General features: G+C 42.5%; 1 protein-coding gene across 7 annotated transcripts in view; it reads right to left on the bottom strand.

Moving 5' to 3' along the window:
- Positions 1–15,324, bottom strand: part of LRP2 (LDL receptor related protein 2) — a 172,318-nt gene extending 156,994 nt beyond the window's left edge. For 5 of the 7 annotated variants that reach the window (XM_067471724.1, XM_067471726.1, XM_067471728.1 and 2 more), the window contains exon 1: positions 15,182–15,324. In XM_067471724.1, coding sequence (XP_067327825.1) covers positions 15,182–15,257 — 76 coding nt within the window. In that variant the 5' untranslated portion in view covers positions 15,258–15,324. The remainder of the gene's footprint in view (positions 1–15,181) is intronic. The other 2 variants (XM_067471743.1, XM_067471739.1) reach the window with 1 other exon arrangement.
- Positions 15,325–21,939: the final 6,615 nt, after the last annotated feature.

Raw genomic sequence — 21,939 nt, 5'->3', positions numbered from 1 at the left:
TCCAAGGAAATTGGGTGTTAAGATTGCAGCCTGAGTGTCCTTAAATCCCCAATATTTGTTTTCTTCAATTCTGCAGTTTAATAATTTACTGTAATTTTAACCATTGGTAAAAAAGGAGTTTAAGTCTAACCAGGTGTCACCTATTTACCACACTCAACTTTCAACTCAAATTTTGTCAGCTTATCCAATTCTGCACTTTAGGTGATTACTTAGCAAATTCTTGCCTCGCTCCACTGCCTGGGACATAAAAAAGAGTAAATTATTAAAGGAAGATTAAAGAGGGTACAAAAACCAAGTATGGTTTATCCTCCTCAAAAATCAATCAATGATAATGACATTCTGGTTAACTGAAATGAAATATGTTGTACACCTGTAGAAAGGTTTGCACTTTGGTTCATCTCTCTTTGCAGAAATCATAACACTAGGACAACAGATTTATAATCCTTTGCTATATTCTATGATGCCAGAGAGATTAAAATGATATTCCTATCCTTAACATTTATTTAAATTCAATTTTTTTCTTAATAATGAAAGAGAGAGCGAAGTAATGCTGACTATTAATAACACAAATATTGGCTCAGATGCAGTTTGAAATGAAGCACATGCAAAATATAAATCAACGACAATAAGAGCGGAATTGTGTAGGAGATGTGAATTAATCTTTTATTGTGAAAATAGGAAGTTATAATCTGGGACCCACCTGCACTAATAATAACAACAACAACAACAACAACAACAACAACTTTATTTTTGTTCTCTGCATCCATCTCCCCAAAGGGAATCGGGGTGGCTTACATATGACACAAAGTGCCTAAAACAACACATACAATGAATACACAGTACAATACAAAAAAGTAAAACCAAGAGCATATAAAACAACAATTTAAAACTCAGAACAACGCCCAATAATCTATGGTGACAACTGCCATAATTATAGTGCTGTGAACCCATTTTAAGTGCCAAGTGGGTTAAACCCCTGAGCCGGCAGACTGAAGACCGACAGGTCGCAGGTTCAAATCCGGGGAGAGGCGGATGAGTTCCCTCTATCAGCTCTAGCTCCTCATGCGGGGACATGAGAGAAGCCTCCCACAAGGATGATAAAAACATCAAATTATCCGGGCATCCCCTGGGCAATGTCCTTGCAAATGGCCAATTCACTCACACCAGAAGCGACTTGCAGTTTCTCAAGTCACTCCTGACACGACCAAAAAAATATGTAAGTACCATCGTTTTGTCCTATGAACTCCTAAAATCTGCAATTAAGACTCCTTCCACACAGATGAATAAAATTCCACATTTCCTGCTTTGAACTGGAATATATGGCAGTGTGGATTCAGATAACCCAGTTCAAAGCAGATATTATGAGATTTTCTGCCTTGATGTTCTGGGGGCCCTTCCACACAGCCCAATATCCCAGAATAACTAGGCAGGAAATCCCACAATATCTGCTTTGAACTGGGTTATCTGAGTCCACACTCAGATAATATGGGATTTTCTGCCTTGATATTCTGGGATATAGGGCTGTATGGAAGGGCCCTCAGACTTCAACTTGGGGTGTTCTATAAACCAGTAAATCCTAGATTTGTCATTATTTGGGGCATTCGCCCTATCATGTAAAGATGAATGGCTACTTATGGATTTCATTCCCAGGCTTTATCTTTCTGCATCCCGAATTATTTGCTGACTTCATACAGCAATGAAAATCCTTTGACCAACCCATAGAGAATACTATTTATCAACAGCCTAAGGTGGCAAGGGGCACTCTGTGCTACCACAATGGGATAAAACATCCCCAGCTATTCAGACCACAGACTGCCAACGGCACCATATCAGTTGTTGTGAATACACAAACTCTCCAGACTGGCATCCCTCAGAAACTGGGACAGAGACACCCCTATAGCATATTTTAGCCGTATTACCATAGCATATCAAGCAACAACGATTTGCCACTTTGTTCTCCTCACAGCTATTTCAGGATAAGAGGTTAAATTGCCTTCAGGTCAAGAGCACTTCCATGGATACCCCCATTTTACCAAGGAGATGAGATGCACTGGCTCTCCATACACATTCAGTTGTATTTTGTATTTCACTGGCGTTACCCTGACATCTTGGCTCAAGAATACATTTTGTTCTAGAAGAAGAAGCATAGTGACAAGCATGGAAAACTTCCAGGAACAAGAACAATTCCCTGGATGCCTGCAGAGGAGGAAGAATAATTGCCTATGTGCTTCCTCCATTGACTAATTAAAGGGTGTTGCTCCCAGGGAAATGAAGAAATACAAATGCCTACCTGAATACCAAGTTGCCAACCAGCCAGCTAACTCATTAAGATCTCTGCAAACAGGCCAATCCGGAGCCTTGGCAGGAAAATGCAGACCAATCCCAAAGCATTCCCACCCACTGGGTCAAGAGATTTAGATGCCACCTAGGTGCCCCAGGATGCTTTTTTGTTTTGTACAATGGTAGCTAATTATCTCCCACTGTACAGCTTTTGCAAAGTACAACCAGTTAGTTTCAACTCAGTCAAGGAGCACAAAACTTCCCTGAGGTTACTTTTCCAGAGTGAAATGGCAGTTCCCTTTGTCCTGCCCGATCCTGAGTACAGTCTCAGCCATCAAATTCTTTGCACTCTTTGTTCTGAGGCCTCCAACGGCCTTTGAGTTTGGGCACCAGTTGTTCCTTCTTTTCGCTTGGGCTCTCAGTACACTCAGCACATTTGCAGGTTTGTTTCTTGTGTTCCTTTCCCAGCACTCTCCCAGCTCCTCTGTGCGTATGTACCTTCAAGGTGCCTATGAATTTAGGGCAACCCCATGCATTTTAAATGATTTTCTCAGGCAAGGAACACTCAGGGTGATTGTGCTAGTCCTTTCCTCTATATAACCTATCTTATCTGATATTTGTTGGTGGTCCCCCTTCCAAGTACGAATCAAGGCTGATTCTATTTCCCTTCTAAGATCAGAGGAGATATTGTGTCTTTGGGGCATCTGAACTGCTTTCAGCCCCACACATTTTCAGGACTGGGCCTTCTCTTTCCCCTGCTTCCTGCCAAACCACTTTGCAATCTCATTTGCCTAGAGCAATGGTTCTCAAGCTGTGGTTTGAGGACCAGCAATGGTCCGCAAGAATGAAAATACTGTCTGCGGCCTCACCATTACTACACCATTGCTTCAAAACCACGCAGCAACAAGAGTGACTGGCTTCACAAAACCCTCTTATAGTGCCAAGGCAATGAGGATGTCAGGAGGGGACAGGCTGACTACCCACAAACGATTACTACTACAACATCAACTCTAGATTATTAACAATGGTTTTCTGTGGACGATGGTGACTACTGGATGACATATGTTCTGTATCAGAAACTAGAGCTGATGTGGTCTATCAAATGCAATCTTCTGAATCAGCACCCCAAATAACCAAACCAAATCTAAAGTTGACCAAAAACTGATTTGTAGCCCTTTTGGTACTAATGTTGGAGAGTGGTTCCTGGTAAAAGTGGTCCCTGTTCAAGTGGTTTCTGGTCAAGTAATCCCTGGTCAAAGTAGTTCCTGGTCAAGTGGTCCCTGGTCAAAAAAAGGTTGGGAACCACTGGCCTAGAGCTTTATATCTCCCCTTTCATCCCAACAAAGATGTATTCCCTGCGAAAGCACTCCATAAGACTTGAGTATGGTTCCATATATAATGCAGCATAACCTGTGAGCTCTCACTCCAATTTTCAAGCAGGAATTATCATTTTGACCGCAATGAGGGCTGTCAAATGGGGATCTCCTGCATTGGATATCCTCCACCAAAAGTTGAGTTGACCAACTGCTACCATTTTGTCATCTATTCCAGTGACTTTCCAACTGGTTCTCTCTTGCCCTGCTTTATATTCTATCTCTATGGTTTTTCCCCCTTCCACTTGTGTTTTAAAGCTCTTCATTTTTAATTTTGTAGCTAAACCACATCATGAGAAGAAAGGGAAGTTTAGAGAAGACAATGATGCTGGGGAAAAGGGAAGGAAAAAGGAAGAGGGCCGACCAAGGGCAAGATGGATGGATGGCATCCTTGAAGTGACTGGATTGATCTTGAAGGAGCTGGGGGAGGTGACAGCCAACAGGGAGCTCTAGCGTGGGCTGGTCCATGAGGTCACGAAGAGTCAGAAACAACTGAATGAATGAACAACAAAAGCTAAACCATGGGTTGGCAAAGTGGTCCATGGACTACATTTGGCTAGTAGGGCCACGAAGTGTGATTTTTGAAGTGCCCACCCCCTCTGGGCCCTTAAAATAATTGAAAATGACCAGGCATCCCCCCCCTCCAAAAACACATTTAAAAATACTGCAAAAGTCAAATATTTTGCAGCCCTCCATCCCATATCTTTAAAACTGATAAAAGCGAACAATATCTGACAAATAGTGGCTACAATTAGATTTGAAAGTGACATAACTTCTGCTAAATTTGGAAGTTTCCTTCGAGTTTTTAAAGAATTGGGAAATTGGAAGGAGCAAGCCTACTGTGTTCTGCAGTACATCCAAGCTATTTTACGGAAACTGGGCAAAAAAATGGCTCATATTTTTTAACTGGGTTTGGGGACCTGGAGAGAGTATTTGCCTATCTTCCATGCAGCTGCCCACCTGTGATTTCCAGAATCGAGAGGAAGCTTCTATCCCATTTCTGAATTTTAAACAAGAGTCTGGAGCCCTACGGGCAACCTGTGATCACAGTATTTTTCCAACTTTTTGTGATTGCCAGAAGAAATGAGGCTTTGGGTTCCCTTTATTCTCAAGCCAGACAATTATAACTACTTATATTCTATCCATTTTTCCTCCTTCCACTAAATCTACCAATTTCTGTCCCCAGAGCTAACCATGGACACACAACCTATCCACCCCCTTCTTTTTCTACCTTATTTTGCACGCTGTCATTCCACCTGATACCTGACTCACTCTATCTTTAGGTTATGAAAACTATTATGTTCAACCATGTATTGCAGGTTGGCTACCTGTTTTTGTATTTCACAAGATATTTGCATGTGTATGTGGGTTCTTTTAATGTCAACAGGCAAACTGAATAGTTACTTGAACTATTTCCTCACAACTTTAAGATAAGTTATATTTACTTTATTAAAGCACAGTGCCCAAATATGCCATCCCTCCTTTTAAACACCCTTTCTTTCTTTCTTTATTTATCACTTACCAGGTATTATTAATTATAATTAAAACCAGTTTTGGGGGGATTTTTTCATGTCAGGAGCGACTTGAGAAACTGCAAGTCGCTTCTGGTGTGAGGGAATTGGCCATTTCTAAGGACATTGCCCAGGGGATGCCCAGATGTTTGATGTTTTACCATCCTTGTCAGAGGCTTCTCTCATGGTAGCTGGAGCTGACAGAGGGAGCTCATCTGCACTCTCCCCGAATTCGAACCGGCAACCTTCAGGTCAGCTGAAGCCAGTGTGGCATTGTAGTTACTGGACTATGACTCTGGAGCCCAGGGTTTGAATCCCTGCTCAACCATGGAAATACACTGGGGACCTTGAGTAAGTCGCACATTCTCAGCGCAGAGAAAGCCAAGAGCAAACTCACTCTGAACTAATCCAGTCAAGAACACCCTGTAACAGGTTCCCCTTAGATCACCATAAATCAGAAACTATCTGAAGACACACAACAACATTTATCATATTTATGTACCACTGAATGTACTAAAATCTCTAAATGGTGTATAAATGTGATAAATTTGGAAAGAAACTCACATCTGATCATGTGCAGTGATACGGACAAGAACATACTATATAATTCATCAGCTGCAGGCAAGCCCTATAACTATTTTGTTACAGTTCATTAAACAAGGACTCACACCAAAAACATTTATATTATAGCAGACAGCCCTAAAAAAAAAAAAGCAGTGCTCACCAATGAAATTAAAGATCAATAAAACCTAGAATTCAGGAAAACTCTGGTGTATGATAGGACCAATATGGAAATGGATAAAACAATGTGATGCCAACACTACAATACACATCAAATATCAACCAACCATCTGAGATCAGTGACGGCTAGTGGCTCACACATCAGGGGAGCAAGTCAGCCACCACAGGTTTTAGTGCAAATATAATAAAACTATCCAAGGTGCTGAATCTGTTTTGAGACAGGGCTCAACATCTTGGATAATTCCTTTATGGTTCAGACTAAAACCTGTAACACAGTGGTTCTCAACTTGTGGGTCCCCATGTATTTTGGCCTACAGTCAGTTTGCCAGCAGTTAGGATTTCTGAGAGTTGAAGGACAAAACATTTGGGGACCCACAGGTTGAGAACCACTGCTGTAACAGCTTCATTGACAGTCTGGCACAATCTTTCTCTCTCCCAGTCCTTGGGGTTATTTACACACAAGTATCTAAAATGGCAAGACAACTCTAATGACCTAAGAAAGCCCTAGGAAATTCATGGGGTCACCATAGGTTGGCAGGCAGATTCTTGAACACATATACTCTGATCTAATTTGGATATTCACTAACAGCAGTGATCCAATCAAAGACATAAACAAGCACCTAGGCTGTTAGAACCAAGACACCAACTCTGTCCCCATATTGCCAGTGCAAATCCAGGTTGCATCAATAGGAGTAATGTCTAGATCGAAGCATGTAATCACACCGCTCTATTCTGCTTTGGTCAGACCTCACCTGGAATTCAAGATGGATATTAACAAGCTGGGCAGTATCCAGAGAAGAATGACCAAAATTGGCAAAAATCTGGAATAATACCCCTATGAGGAGCAGCTTAGGGAGCAAAGTATATTTAGCTTGGAGAATAGAAGGTTAGGAAAGGATATAATGGCTGTGTTTAAATATTTGAATAGATTCAATATTGAAGGGGAAGCAAACTTGTATTTTGCTTATCTGGAGACTAGGACATGAAGCAATGGATTCAACTAACAGAAAAGAGATTCCACCAAAACCTTAAGAAGAACTTCCTGACAGTAAGAGTTGTTCAATAATGGAATATTCTATCTGCCCTGTTTGGAAATTTTCAATCTATCTGTCAGGAGTGCTTAGATTGTGTGTTCTGCATGGCAAGAGTCTGACGGATCTCTTCCAACTCCATGATTTTCTATGTAGAATTCAGTGATTCTCAACCTTTGACCCTCCAGGTGTTCTGGACTTCAACTCCCACAATTCCTAACAGCTTGTAAGATGACTGAAATTTCTGGGAGTTGAAGTCCAAGATATCTGGAGGACCAAAGGCTGGGAACCATTGATGTAGATAAATTATTTCACAGCCTTATTACAGTATAGCTACTATGGATCACTCATGTGGCCATTCTCCTAATGTCACTATCCAAAATATTGAGCTTCTTAGTATTTAGATACATGTGCATCACTAAAATTAGTGGATACCAGTCTTTTTAGTTCCATGGGAACCTCTTTTTTTTCTTTTTTTCTTTTTTCTTTTCACTATCCGCAATATGCCATCACCTGTCAGAAAGATCTTCAGGTAACTACTGAAGAGAAGCAGATCTATTTGTAGACAGAGACTATATGGTCAATAAACCCAGCATCAGAAACAACTTTGTTAAGAATTTCAGGCTCTTGGTCAAATAACATTTAAATATCCCAGGTAGAATACAACATTACTGGCCTCCAAGTCTCAATAATTGGACAGAAAATACTTCAAAAGGAAGCTGCAGCACAAAATCACTGAACTAGAATTTGTCAGCTAATACTAGTCTATTCCCAGATGGTGTAGGTAATGTCATGATTATCCTATTCCTCTATAAATATTAAATTAGCACACTGCAATTAAAGAGATTTCCCACCATGCTGTGACTGCCATTATCACGCTAGCCTCTTTACAATGACATCTGGAGCAACTTATAAAAAACTTGAGCAAGTTGATTCCCTTTTCCTCGCAATCCTCCAGTCCTTTTCCCTTCTCTCTCTCTCTCTCTCTCTCTCACACCCACACACACATTTATGCCCCTCAACTGACACTTCAAAATTCTTCACTTTCCAGAGGGGTTTATTTCATATCAGGAGTAACTTGAGAGACTGCAAATCATTTCTGGTGTGAGAGAATTGGCTGTCTGCAAGGACATTGCCCAGGGAATGCCCGGATGTCTGTTTTACCATCCTTGTGGGAGATTTCTCTCATGTCCCTGCATGGGGAGCTGGAGCTGACAGAGGGAACTCAACGTGCTCTCTCCAGATTTGACCACTGACCAGTCCTGCTGGCATAAGGGTTTAACCCATTGCACCACCAGGGTCTCCATCAGGGTCTTTATCTGAAATGTTTTCATTTAAAAAAAACTTAATGTACAAATTTGCATACTTCTACATATCTAGGGATTTGGTTTCCAAAGTGAATGGCAGTCAGCCTCTCTACAATTGTGTTTCTTAATCCTTCCAAAGAGTGCAAGGTGTCATATGCAGTCTTCTCTCACTGTATCCCTGCAATCACTCTATGAAGTGGATTAAGTTAGGAGAAATAGACATTCCCAAAGTTTACCAGTGCAATTTGGAATTGAGTAAGAGTTTGAAACGAGGTCTCCGTGGCCACACAATCCAAGCAAAGGTGGCCAAGTGTCCATCTGGGACTAAACCCAGCCCCCAGGGCTATTTCTACAGCCCTTGCCTTCCTTCTGGCAAAAAAGGGAAGGGTGAATAAATTCCCATGGAAGCCTGGGAAAATGACGACTCATCTTTTAACCAAGCTGCAGGCTCATCCCAGCCCTGCGCTATTTTTCATTTTTTTAAAAATGCCTATTCTTTAAAACCAGAAGCAGAGAGGCAGTGGTTTCTGCATATGATTGTTTCTTTTATTTTTGTCACTCTATGGAGTGGGTTAAACCACTGAGGTGCTGAACTTAATGACTGAAAGGTTGGCAATTCGAATCCGGGGAATGGGGTGAGCTCTCACTGTTAGGGCAGCTTCTGCCAACCTAGCAGTCCAAAAACATGCAAATGTGAGATCAATATGTACCACTTCTGTGGGAAGGTAATGGTACTCTATGCAGTCATGCTGGCCACATCACCTTGTGGGTGTCTACGGATAATGCCGGCTCTTTGGCTTAGAAATGGAGATGAGCTCCAACCCCCAGAGTCGGACACAACTAAACTTAATGTCAGGGGAAACCTTAACCTTTACCTATGGAGCACAACATTGCCCTCTTGGACCTCCTTAAGTTGCCCATCCCTGGGCAAAAGGGGGAAAAAAATCACAACTACAACTATACATTGCATTTAATAACATTACTGCATATTGTATGGACTGAATATGGCAAGCCAATATGGACAAGCACTCAGGAATTCCATGGCCTCCAACTGTCCCACTTTGCAGGTACACTTCCAACTAATGCTCTGCTGGCTCATGTTTTGTGCTACTTTTAATGTGTCCCAGGTTCTCTCTCCTCCTTCCACTTTCCTCCTTTGTTCTCAATGTACGAAGCGTATTTTTTAAGTAAGGTCCGCTTGAACATAAGTACACAACGAAAGTTTATTTCAAAAAAGTAAAATTATTTTCAGAAAGTACATACTTCACTCTATTTTTCGACATAGTTGCCAAGTTTGTTCAAACACTTATCATACCTCTGAAACAATTTTAAAATACCCTTTTCATAAAAACTTGGCACCTCCTCCGATAACCAAGAGTTCACTGTAATCAAAGAAGGGCGACCACGGCCATCTTTAAATTGTCGTACCCACTTACGCACTTTGCTTTCACTCATAACAGTATCACCGTACACTTCACAAATCTGTCGATGAATTTCTGCAGCAGGCAGGTTCCTTGCTGACAAAAACCGTATCACTGAGCAAACCTCACATGCGGAGGGTGAGTTGATAGTCTTAAAAATTTTTAAAGTACAGAACAGAACCGTACAGGTTAGCTACAGAGCGGAAACTGAGCACAGTTGTTCCTGCACGCGCTCGTTGCAGTATGCGCGCGAACTACTAGTGTCTACAACAAAACGGACCTTACTTTAAAAATACACCTCGTATTTCAGTTGATCCAAACTGAGTTTGAAGTGCAAACATAGGTTGCACTCCCAGGATGAGAAACACAACCATAGACTCGTACAGTTGGAAGAGACATTGTGGGCCATCCAGGCCAACCCTCTGCTAAGAAGAAGGAAAATTGCATTCAAAGCACCCCTGACAGATGGCCATCCAGCCTCTGCTTAAAAGTCTCCAAAGAAGAAGCCTCCACCACACTCCAGGGCAGAGAGTTCCACGACTGAACAGCTCTCACCGTTACAAAGTTATTCCTCATGTTCAGGTGGAGAGGAGAGGATGGTACCTTACCCTTCCCTATGGGCTCAAGCAAAACCAAACAGCTGTCAACTTGATCATATTTTGAAGTTCCTTGTCCACAAGCATTTTGGTTTTCATCTGTGAAATTTCAGATGTATGTGGTTTGAATTCTCTTTTAGCCATGGAAACCCACTGGAGTCCTTGAGTAAGTATCAAGAGGAAGACAATGGCAAATCCCCTATGAACAAATTTTACCACACACACACATAAAAATCCTGTGAGAGGTTTCACCTTACAATTTGTTTGTCAGAAATTAAGCCACCCATTAAGGACAACAATGTATGCTATACACAAAGTTGGCTCAAGCCATGAAAGCCCAGCCACAATAAATCTTAATCTTTGTTTCTGAAAGGCCATTGTATTTGCGGAAACATATTACTGTAACTAGCCTCCTGGAATGCACCTCTATGGTGTTTCCTCAGGAAAGACAGAACTTGAGAAATACCTGAGAATTCCCACACCTTAAGAGAATTACTTATAGCCCCTAAAATATGATTTTCCCAGTTCTTCAAAATAGTTTTTTTTTTCTGAGAGTGCAAACATGCCTACTGTCGGGGATGAAGGATTTGAAAACTCAAGACATGCCCATACTTTGCTTCAGACATTAATGAAAATAATAATTGTGACGGGATTAACGTCCTGCCCATTTTGACCTTCTCAGCTGGAGCTCCTGGTGTTCATCAGGTATCTGCCTAACTACTTCCCTGCTCCGAAAAGAGGGTGCTGTTAGCAGCCGTTGCTGTATAATTACTTACTTGATTCCTTCTAAGGAGCTTATGCTAAGAGTTGAGCAAAGAAAGCAGATTAACCATTTGAATGCACCCACACAACACACACATCCTTGCCTCCCTCCCTCCCACTTTTCAGACCTAGATTTGCACCCTAGGAAATGAGAAGAGGACAGTGAGCCTAGCCCACCAATTGGCTTTTCCCACTCATTGTAGGGTAAATATGTGTTGTTTGGGTAAGTTAAGGGTGGCAGAAGGTGCAATGGTCTGGCAAAAGCAAGGGGAGTCGGGGCTCCTCCATCCTTCCTCCTCAATCACTAGATTAGGAGGCAAAGCGGGAGGAAGGCCTGGAGCTCCACAGGCTGCCAGTCACATGCTCTCCTCCGTTGCCTCGCAACAGCAAAGCTCACACAGGGGAAAAAAGTTCTCTCTTCCCACTTTCCAAGTGTCTGAGACTCAGCCGGGGGAAGCTTATTGTGCTCAAGACAAAACGTCTTGCTTCGTGCTTCAAAACACACAGAGCGAGCATTGCGTGTAATGCGCACGTATGCACACGTTGCCTTCTCTCCTTCTCTATAGATGTGTGTGGACGCCCATGGCATGCATACTCCATGTAACTTTGGGAGGGGTGGGGGAGTTCTTCACAAAAGCACCCCACACTTCTCTATGGAGACAGTCACAGATTGGCTCTGGGCCCTTTGCTTGTGGGAGACACCCCCACCCCACAATGGTAATGGGAATTAGCCTGTGCATCACCAAAGAGAAAAGTCAAGGAAGAGCCATTCCAAAGGTACCTGAAGTTGCCTCAGATTGAGCCAGCCCAGAAAACTGGAGGCCAAAAATAAAAGCGGAGGCACTGCAGTTGTTTTCCCGACAGCACAAATTGCATTCAAAGCTGCAGCCAGATATTTAGTCTGGATTAAGACTAAAGGTTTTCCCCAACATTAAGTCTAGTAGTGTTAGACTCTGGGGATTAGTGCTCATCTCCATTTCTAAGACGAAGAGCTGGTGTTGTCCATAGACACCTCCAAGATCATGTAGCCAGCATGACTTCATGGAGTGCCGTTATCTTCCTGCCAAGGCAATACCTATTGATCTATTCTCATCTGCATGTTTTTGAACTGCTAGTTTGGCAGAAGCTGGGACTAACAGCGGGAGCTCACCACGCTCCCCAGATTCAAACTGCCAACCTCTTGGTCAGCAAGTTCGGCAGCTCAGTGGCTTAACCTGCTGTGCCACCGGAAGCTCCTTTAGTCTGAATTATCAATATGCAAAGAGATCTTGCATACAATTTCCTAGATTTAAGTTCTTCTCCATCACATGTATGGAATGAAAGCAGTTTACTTCATATGATTTCCTAAGATTTAAGGGGCGGGGTTTTTTATAACACATATGGAGTGAAAGAAGTTGGACGCATACGCTTATGGATACTTATCCTTCATACATGGAGTGAGAGAAAGAATTTGGTAGCATAGGATTTTCCAGATTTAAGTCATCTTCATCACATGCATGGAGTGAGAGGAAGAAGTTGGTAGCCTACATTTGGGGGAATTAAAGATTTCAGGAGCCCCCAGTTGCACAGTGGGTTAAACCGCTGAGCTGCTGAACTTGCTGACCAAAAGGTCACAGGTTCATATCTGAGGAGCAGGATGAGCTCACACTGTTAGCCCCAGCTTCTGCCAACTTAGCAGTTCGAAAACATGCAAATGTGAGTAGATCAATAGATACTGCTCTGGTGTCAAAGTAATGGTACTCTATGCAGTCCTGCTGGCCACATGACCTTGGAGGTGTCTACTGACAACACCGGCTCTTCGGCTTTGAAATGGATATGAGCACCAACTCCCAGAGTCGGACATGACTGGATTTAATGTCAGGGGAAAACCTTTACCTTTATCCTAAATATTTCTTCATTATACACAATGAGAAAAAGAAGTTGGTGGCACAGAGGTCTTCTTTGGGCCCTTCCAGACAGGCCGTATAACCCAGGATCTGATTCCAGGTTTTCTGTTTATCCCAGATTATCTGGCAATGTGGACTCATATAATCCAGTTTAAAGCAGAAAACCTGGGATCAGATCCTGGGATATAGGGTTTGTCTGGAAGGGCCCTTTGTTGCATGTATGGAGAGGAAGAAATTCCTAACCTAGGCTTTCAGAAACTTAAATCATCATTACATGCATTTGGTGAAAGAATGAAGTTGGTAGTGTCAGCTTTTGGAGACTTTAAGCTTGTAAATTCCATGTATGGAGTGAGAAAAAGAAGCTGAGAACATACCCTTTTGTATTACTATATCTACTGCATCACATGCATGGAGTGAGAATAAGAAGCTAGTGGCATCACTTTGAAAGGTTTATGCTACCGACTTCTTCCTCTCACTCTCAAAGGCGGTATCAGATCCCTTTGCGTACAAAACTGATTGATAACATAACATGATTTTTGTTCCTGGGTTAGAAATGTCATTTCCTAACTGGTTCTATCATAAAAACACTGAAAAGGTTCTTTAAACTGCAAAAACTTTGTTGTTGTGAGACATCCTGTAGCACATTTTGCTTTAGCTTTTCAATCGAGACTCAACCGATTCAACATAATTTGTGGCAGCCACAAAAACAAAGTTTCTGGAGTATAACAACTACTTTCAAAGTACGCACCACACTGGAAATATTAACAGAAACTGTCAGAGCGTGTGGCGAGAGGGTTAATTCAGACACCTCACCTCTCCCTCGAGATCTTTAAACTACTATTTGAAAATTTCACATTACACACACACATTGCTCTAACAGAAACTGTGTTGTTGAAGGCTTTGATGGCCAGAATCACTGGGTTGCTGTGAGTTTTCTGGGCTATATGGCCATGTTCCAGAAGCATTCTCTCCTGACATTTCACCTACATCTATGGGAGGCATCCTCAGAGGTTGTGAGGTCTGTTGGAAACTAGGCAAGTGAGATTTATATATATATGTGTGTGTGTGGAATGTTCGGGGTGGGAGAAAGAACTTCTGTCTACTTGAGACAAGTGTGAATGTTGCAATTGGCCACCTTGATTAGCACTCAATAGCCACGCAGCTTCAAAGCCTGGCTGGCTGCTACCTGGGAGGGGTTCCTTTGTTGGGGGGTGTTAGCTGGCCCTGACTGATTCTTATCTAGAATTCCCCTGCTTTTTGAGTGTTGCTCTTTATTTACTGTCCTGATTTTAGAGTTTTAGATGTGGGTGCCTCTGGGGATGCCTGTCATAGATCTGGGCGAAATATCAAAAGAGAATGCTTCTGGAACATGGCCGGACAGCTCTGAAAACTCACAGCATATTTACTGTCCTGGTTTTAGAGTTTTAGGTGTGGATGCCTCTGGGGATGCCTGCCATAGATCTGGGCGAAATATCAGAAGAGAATGCTTCTGGAACATGGCCAGACAGCTCTGAAAACTCACAGCATATTTACTGTCCTGGTTTTAGAGTTTTAGGTATGGATGCCTCTGGGGATGCCTGCCATAGATCTGAGCGAAACATCAGGAGAGAATGCTTCTGGAACATGGCCACATAGCCCAGAAAACTCACAGCAACTCCCAAGAATAGGGATCCACTACCACCTATGAACCCACCACCAAGACACTAGACTTGGAGGATCATCATCATCATTGGGCAATGAGGGATAGCCTAAGAAAGCAACAGAAAATGTTTCATATTTTGATATAGATGATAGGTAGCATAACATATGTGTTTGTATGTAAGTGAACCTATTTCCCTTCCCTTCCCAATCCACTTTTTCCTCAAGGCTCCTTTGGCCGCAGAATTTGAGCTCAGTTTGAACTCCCCTCCATAAAGAGAGTGCCTGGTTGTATCTACACTGCAGAATGAATGCAGTTTGATCCCACTTTGCCTCTATGCTGTGAAGTCTTGGAGATGTAGCTTGGCGGGGCACCTGGAGCACCCTTTGGCAGAGACCTTGTCAAAAAAAACAACCCCCTGCCAGTGATCCAAGGCAGTTCAAATGGCATCAAACTACATCCATATGGGAAAGAAGACCCGCAAGGAAGGGAACCTGTTGCGCCTGGCTCTCCAGCTTGAAAGCGGACTGTCGAGGAAACTTTCCCACCCTTTCCCCGGTCCTGAAAGTGGGAGAAGAGCTCTGTACTGAGTCCAAAGCGTGTCCCTTGAGGGGGTGGGGGAAGCTTCTCTTACCTTGGCCCTGGGCTGGCCAGAAGAGGCAAGCGGCGAGGAAGAGGAGCACTCTCCACTCAGGGCCCGGGGCTCCCATCGGGGCTGCCGGGCTGATGCTGCTGCTGCTGCTGCTGCCCGGGAAGCGCTTCTCCTCTCTTTCTCTTTTCTCTTTTTTCTCTCTCTTCTTTCTCTCTTCCTCCTCCTCCTCCTCTTCCTCTGGGTCCCGCTACTTGGAGGAGAAAGGCGCGCTGCTCTTGAGCTGAGGCATCGCCTCCCCGCGACACTACTCCCAGCCTCCAGGCATTGCATAAAGCGCTTTATACCCGCCGGCCCCGGAACTAGCATGAGGTATGTGCACCTCCTTCTGCACTTTGCAACCCCCCTTCGGTCCCACTTCAGCCTCTGCCTTCTTTCCCCGCCGGAGAATCGGGCAGCACCCAACTCGAGGAAGACATCTTTCTCTCTCTTTCACACAGAGCTGACCGAGGCCACAAGGGTCATCCAGTCCAACCCCCTATCATGTCATGCAAAAAAAGAAAGAAAAGAAATCAGTGCAATGCAAAACGACAAGGCTGTTAGGAATGGTGGAAGTTCAAAACCAAATCCAAACCCAAAGTTTTTCCAGGCCTGATTTATCAACATTTCCCAAATGATCCCCATGGGTGGCTGAGGCCTCATCTTGAAAGTGCATTAGATGGTTCCTGTAGGGCAGGTATGGGCAAACTTTGACCCTTCAGGTGTTTTGGATTTCAACTCCCACCATTCCTAACAGCTGGAGAGCCAAAGTTTGTCCATGCCTGCTGTAGGCTCACATAATGCAGATTAATTAATTAGAAGGAGCCCCCGGTGGCGCAGTGGGTTAAACCCCTGTGCCGGCAGGACTGAAGACCGACAGGTCACAGGTTTGAATCCGGGGAGAGACGGATGAGCTCCCTCTATCAGCTCCAGCTCCTCATGCGGGGACATGAGAGAAGCCTCCCACAAGGATGATAAAACAGACATCCGGGCATTCCCTGGGCAATGTCCTTGCAGACAGCCAATTCTCTCACAACAGAAGCGACTTGCAGTTTCTCAGGTTGCTCCTGACACGACAAAAAAAAATTAATTAGAATCATATACAGTGTTCCCTCACTTATTGCGGGGGTTCCGTTTCAGGACCCCCGCAATAAGTGAAAATCCGCAAAGTAGGGACGTCACATTAATTTTAATATTTACACATTACAAGCTGTTCTCGCCACGCATTGCTGTGGCCAACTTTCTTCTTTCGCTCCTTTTTTTCTCTCATTCCTTCCCTCCCTCCCTCCTGCCTTCCTTCCCTTTTTTTTCTCTTTCCTTCTCTCCTTCCTTCTCTTCCTCTTCCCTTCCTCCCCCCCCCCCCACTTTTGCTTTCCCTTCCTCTTTCTCCCCTTTCTTCCTTCTCTACCTATTCTTGGACTGCAACTCCCAGCAGTCCTCCTGATCAATCTACCTACCTACCTATCTCCATCTAATCCAGTGGTTCCCAACCTGTGGTTCCCCAGGTGTTTTGGCCTACAACTCTCAGAAATCCCAGCCAGTTCACCAGCTGTTAGGATTTCTGGGAGTTAAAGGCCAAAACATCTGGGGACCCACAGGTTGAGAACCACTGATCTAATCTATCTATCTTATCTATCTGGAGGATTGCTGTGAGTTGCAGTCCAGGAATAGGGATAGGAAATTGGAAATATGCAGGGACTGGGATGCTCTCAAAGACATCTAAGGAGAAGAAAGCTTGCAGCTTGGAAGTAGTGCATTTGGATCATCCTCCTCTCCTAAAGGGCCTGGTCTAGGGGATGCTGGGAGCAGTAGTCCGGAAGAGAGTGTGGATATGCTATTGTGTGTTTTGTTTGCCCAGGGGAAGTCGTTTATGCACTTGTGCTGTAGCATCTTTTTGCTTTTTTGGCTTTTAACATCCCTTCCACTGTGTTTTTCAGTGTTTCTATGAATTATGGTCACTCATTGGCCTAATATGTGTATTGTGTCCAAATTTGGTGTCAATTTCTCCAGTGGTTTTTGAGTTATGTTAATTCCACAAACAAACATTACATTTTTATTTATATAGATTTTATATTTTTATATATATATATATATATATATATATATATATATATATACACATACACCTGCACTTCCTTACCCGTCTCCCATCCCATCCCAAGGGCGCGTGCCTGCCTCCCTGGCCTCCACAGACCCCTGCAGAGCCTCCAGAGCCATGCAGGCAACAGCAGGCCAGGGAGGCAGACCTTCCCTGCCATGCCTCAGGCTGCCACACTTCCAAGGTCCCTGGTCTCCACTGGACGTAAATATTTTATAATTTATATTAATATTTTCAAAAATCCACAAAACAGTGAGTCCGCTAAAAGCGAACCGTGAAGTAGCGAGGGAACACTGAGTTGGAAGAGATCTCACATGCCATTGAGTCCAACCCCATTCTGCCAAGAAGCAGAAAAACGTAATCAAAGCACCCTGACAGATAGCTGTCCAGACTCTGCAAAGAAGAAGCCTCCAGCACAGTCCAGGGCAGAGAGTTCCACTGCTGAACAGCTCTCACAGTCAGGAATTTATTCCTCATGATCAGGTGGAATCTCCTTTTCCTGTAATATGAACCCATTGCTTCAAATCCTAGTTTCCAGGTCAGCAGAAAACAATGCTATATGACTTCCCCTCACATATTTATACATGGCCATCATGTCTCTCTCGCTGCATTGATCTGCATTAGATCAGCTGTCACCGACCATATAATGAAGTTTCAGATTACATTACAGTGCAGATGGGGCCTGAGATAGTAACACCTTTGCTTTCTGATGGTTCAGTCTAGGCAAACTTGGATCTACACATTTTAGATGTGGAGCAACCTGTAATTTTTAACTGACTTGACTATGGAGGCTCCAACACACTATAACATGAATCCACAGGGATGCACCTACATTGTAGAATATAATGCATTTTTACACCACGTTGACTGTCAAGGTAAAAGGTTGGCGGTTTGAATCTGGGGAGTGGGGTAAACCCCACTGTTAGGCCCAGCTTCTGCCAACCTAGCAGTTCGAAAACATGCAAACGTGAGTAGATCAATAGGTACCACTTCGGCGGGAAGGTAATGGCACGCCATGCAGTTATGCCGGCCACATGACCTTGGAGGCGTCTACGGACAATGCCAGCTCTTCAGCTTAGAATGAAGATGAACACTACCTCCCAGAGTCAGACACTACTAGATTTAATTATAAGGAGAAACATTTACCTTTTTAAAACTGTCAAACCTCAATGCTGTGGAATCATGGGAGTTGTGGTTTTGCAAGCCTTCTCTGTTAAAGGGTGCAGCACTCTTTGGCATAGAAGGCTAAAGATCTTGTAAAACTACAGCTCTCGTGATTCCATATCACTGAGCCCTAGCAGTCACAAGTAGTGTCACTTCTACAGTGGAGATGCGTTCTAGAAATTCTCTCCTGCTGTTTTTGTTGGAAAATTATTGCCAACCAAGGCCCCTTCCACACAGCTGAATAAAATCGCACATTTTCTGCTTCAAACTGGGCTATATGGCAATGTGGACTCAGATAACCCAGTTCAAAGCAGAAATTGTGGGATTTTCTGTCTTGATATTCAGGAATATAAGGCTGTGTGGAAGGGCTCTTAGATGCCTGAACAGAAAGGCAGTAGCAAAATGCTAGGTGGTTGTTGTTGCCTTGCCTGTGTAACAGGTGGGATTGGAAGGTTGTGACATACAATATAAAAAGGACCTCTGAGGGCAAGACACTTATTTCTCTGCCGTTTTCTAACAGAGGATAGCAATGGCCATCCTTGTAATATTGTGATAATGACCAATATAATGTATATGAAGAGCTTTAAATACTCTAAAGCCTGAAACAAGTTTGTAGTATTATTAAAGCTCCTATCTCAATGGACGCACACCCATGTTTCCAAAATGTATGCAATTATGTAATTATCCAATTTTATTCCTCTGCGTCACTGACGACCTCTTACATATTTACAAACCAATTGTATTATTCCCAGTCTGCCTTAGAGTGACCTATGCTATTTACATCGCTCTCTCCCTTTTACCTTCATTCTTGTCCAAACAGGTGTTGATGTGGAAGCAGCACCTCCCTGTTGCTGGGATTGTAGACCTTGGATGTGCTCCTGTTCTCTCCCACTCCCCTGAAATGTAACCCAAAGTCTCCTTCACTGTACTAATAATATAATATAATATAATATATATTTTATATACATATAATATTTACTGTATAATGTTATAATAGAATACAGTATAATACTAATAATATATTATAACTATATATTTTATATTACATTTAATATTACTAATAATATTACAGTACACTGTTATAGTACAATATAGTAATATGTAATACTAATATTGTGCTATGGTCATAATATAATATATTGTATTTACATATTACTTGTAAGCCGCTCTGAGACCCTTCAGGGTGAGATGGGTGGCATATAAATGTTGTAAATAGGGAGGGAGGGAGGAATAAGGGAGGGAAGAAGAAAAGGAGGAAGAAAAGGAAGGAAGGAGGATGAAGGAAGGAAAGAAGGAAAGAAGGAAAGAAGGAAAGAAGGAAAGAAAGAAGCAAGAGGGGGAGGAAGGGAGGGCGGAAGGAGAAGGAAGGAAAAGAGGGGGGAAGGAAGGAAGAAAGGAAAGGAGGAAGGAAGGAAGGAAGGAAGGAAGGAAGGAAGGAAGGAAGGAAGGAAGGAAGAGGGGGAGGAAGGAAAAGAAGGAAGGGAAGGGAAGGGAGGGAGGGAGGAAGGAGAAGGAAGGAAGGAAGGAAGGGTTAGTTCCATGGGGGAAAAACTACTGAATCAAAGTAGTTCATAAACTAAGGAATTTTTAAAACAGATTTTGATAACCCTGAACTCTAGTGTATCAACCACTGGGAAGAGTTCTTGAAGTTCTTACTCAGGGCAAACAAAAGGGAAAAGTTCTTCATAAGGTACATAGTTAAACGATGGAATTTGTGTCCTCTGGGTATGTGATGATGGCCACCAATTTAGAGGCTTCTAAAAGGGGATTAGTCAAATGCACTGTGGATAAAGCTATCAGTGCCTGGGAGTTATTTTGGTGACTATATATTACCCCAGGCTTCAGAGACAGAATGCTTCTCAATACCACAAACCTACAAACGTAAGGAGGAGGAGGTCAACATTGCTTGTGGGCTTCCCATGGGCATATAGAGAGCCAACATGGGAAACCAGATCCTGGAGTAGGCAGGTCTTTGATCTGAAAGAGAAAGGCTTTTTTTAAAAGGTCATCCATTGTGTCAATGCAAAGAAGAGGACAACTGTTAAATTATACTCATACTCACATAAAACTGTATCATTATGAACATGGTTTGAGTGCTGGACTAGGACACCAAGGTATGCAAAGTTCAGGGTTCAAATCCATGCTCAAGTATGGGAATCTACTGAGGCACCTTAGAGAGCCACGTTCTTTTGGCTTCAGAAGAAGGCAGAGACAAATATCCTCTTAATAGTTTGTACATAACTTGAATATATATAATAATATATAACAGGCCCTTGGTATTGCTGGAGTTTGGTTCAAGTATTTGCACTGATGTCTAATTCTATGAGTGATGCTCCTTATACAAAATGACAATATCAAGCTTTGCTTTTGGGGATTAAAAAAATATTTTCAAGCCATGTTTAATTGAATCCAGAGATACAGAGTCAATGGACACTATTCTGCATTTTATTTCTTGTTAAAATTACCACAATCACACCAGAATGGGCACAGGATTTGTATTTTGTTTAGATCAGTGGTTCCCAACCTGTGGTCCATGGACCACCAGTGGTCCTCAAGAATGAAAATATGGCCTCACCATTACAATACCATTGCCTCTAAACCATGCAGCAATGAGAGCGACTGGTCTCACAAAACCCTCTTATAGTGTCGAGGCAACAGGGATGTCGGGAGGGGACAGGCTGACTACCCACAAAAGATTACTACTACCACATCAATTTTAGATTATTAACTATGGCTTTCTCCTTTCACACATACTTACAACTTTATTATTGTTTAATTACTGTACTCTCAGTGACTGACAGATGAATTCTATTTTGAAATTATCTTCAAAAATCTGAACTTTCTGCCTGTCTTGCGATGGAATTTGTGGTCAGTTCATTGTTGTTTTCCTTTCTAATTCCGTACTGCAAAAAAAGTTCCAAAGCCAATTGCTCCCCACGATCACTCAATCAATCACATCATTTATTTCCGTTACAGACGTGCACAGGAAATAAAAGTCACATTTTCATACGGACTTGGTACATTTAGTACATTTAAAATGTAAATATAAATACTGAAGCACTATAGGGGGTACTCCATTTTCACAGGCAGGAAAATGGTGGATTATATAAAAAATAAGACACTGTTGCACAGTAGCTGACATAGTCTTCTTGTTGACAAACCAAATAAATCAGATGAAAAATGGTTCCAAACAAGGGTAAAGTTTAATTGAGCCTTTGGAGTTATACTTTTCTCATTGAGGTAAGCTAGAAATACGTAACTGGAGGATAAAACAAAATAACACACATGTATAAGTAGATAAAAGGTGTGTGGTAGAGGTATACGTAGTATAAGTTGTAACTCAAAGTTTTTAAAAATGATAAGAAATATGCTTAAAGATGTTTTTTATTTTTTTTATTGTTAGATTGTATATAATATGACATACTCTTCTGTCTAAGATGTTGTAAAAAGAGGGAGTAATGTATGCTTATACATTTTGTTTGATATTATAAATAAAATGTTA

This window comes from Anolis sagrei, chromosome 1, assembly GCF_037176765.1.
Source record: "Anolis sagrei isolate rAnoSag1 chromosome 1, rAnoSag1.mat, whole genome shotgun sequence".
NCBI classification, from domain to species: domain Eukaryota; kingdom Metazoa; phylum Chordata; class Lepidosauria; order Squamata; family Dactyloidae; genus Anolis; species Anolis sagrei.
This window is presented reverse-complemented; position numbering and strand designations above follow the sequence as displayed.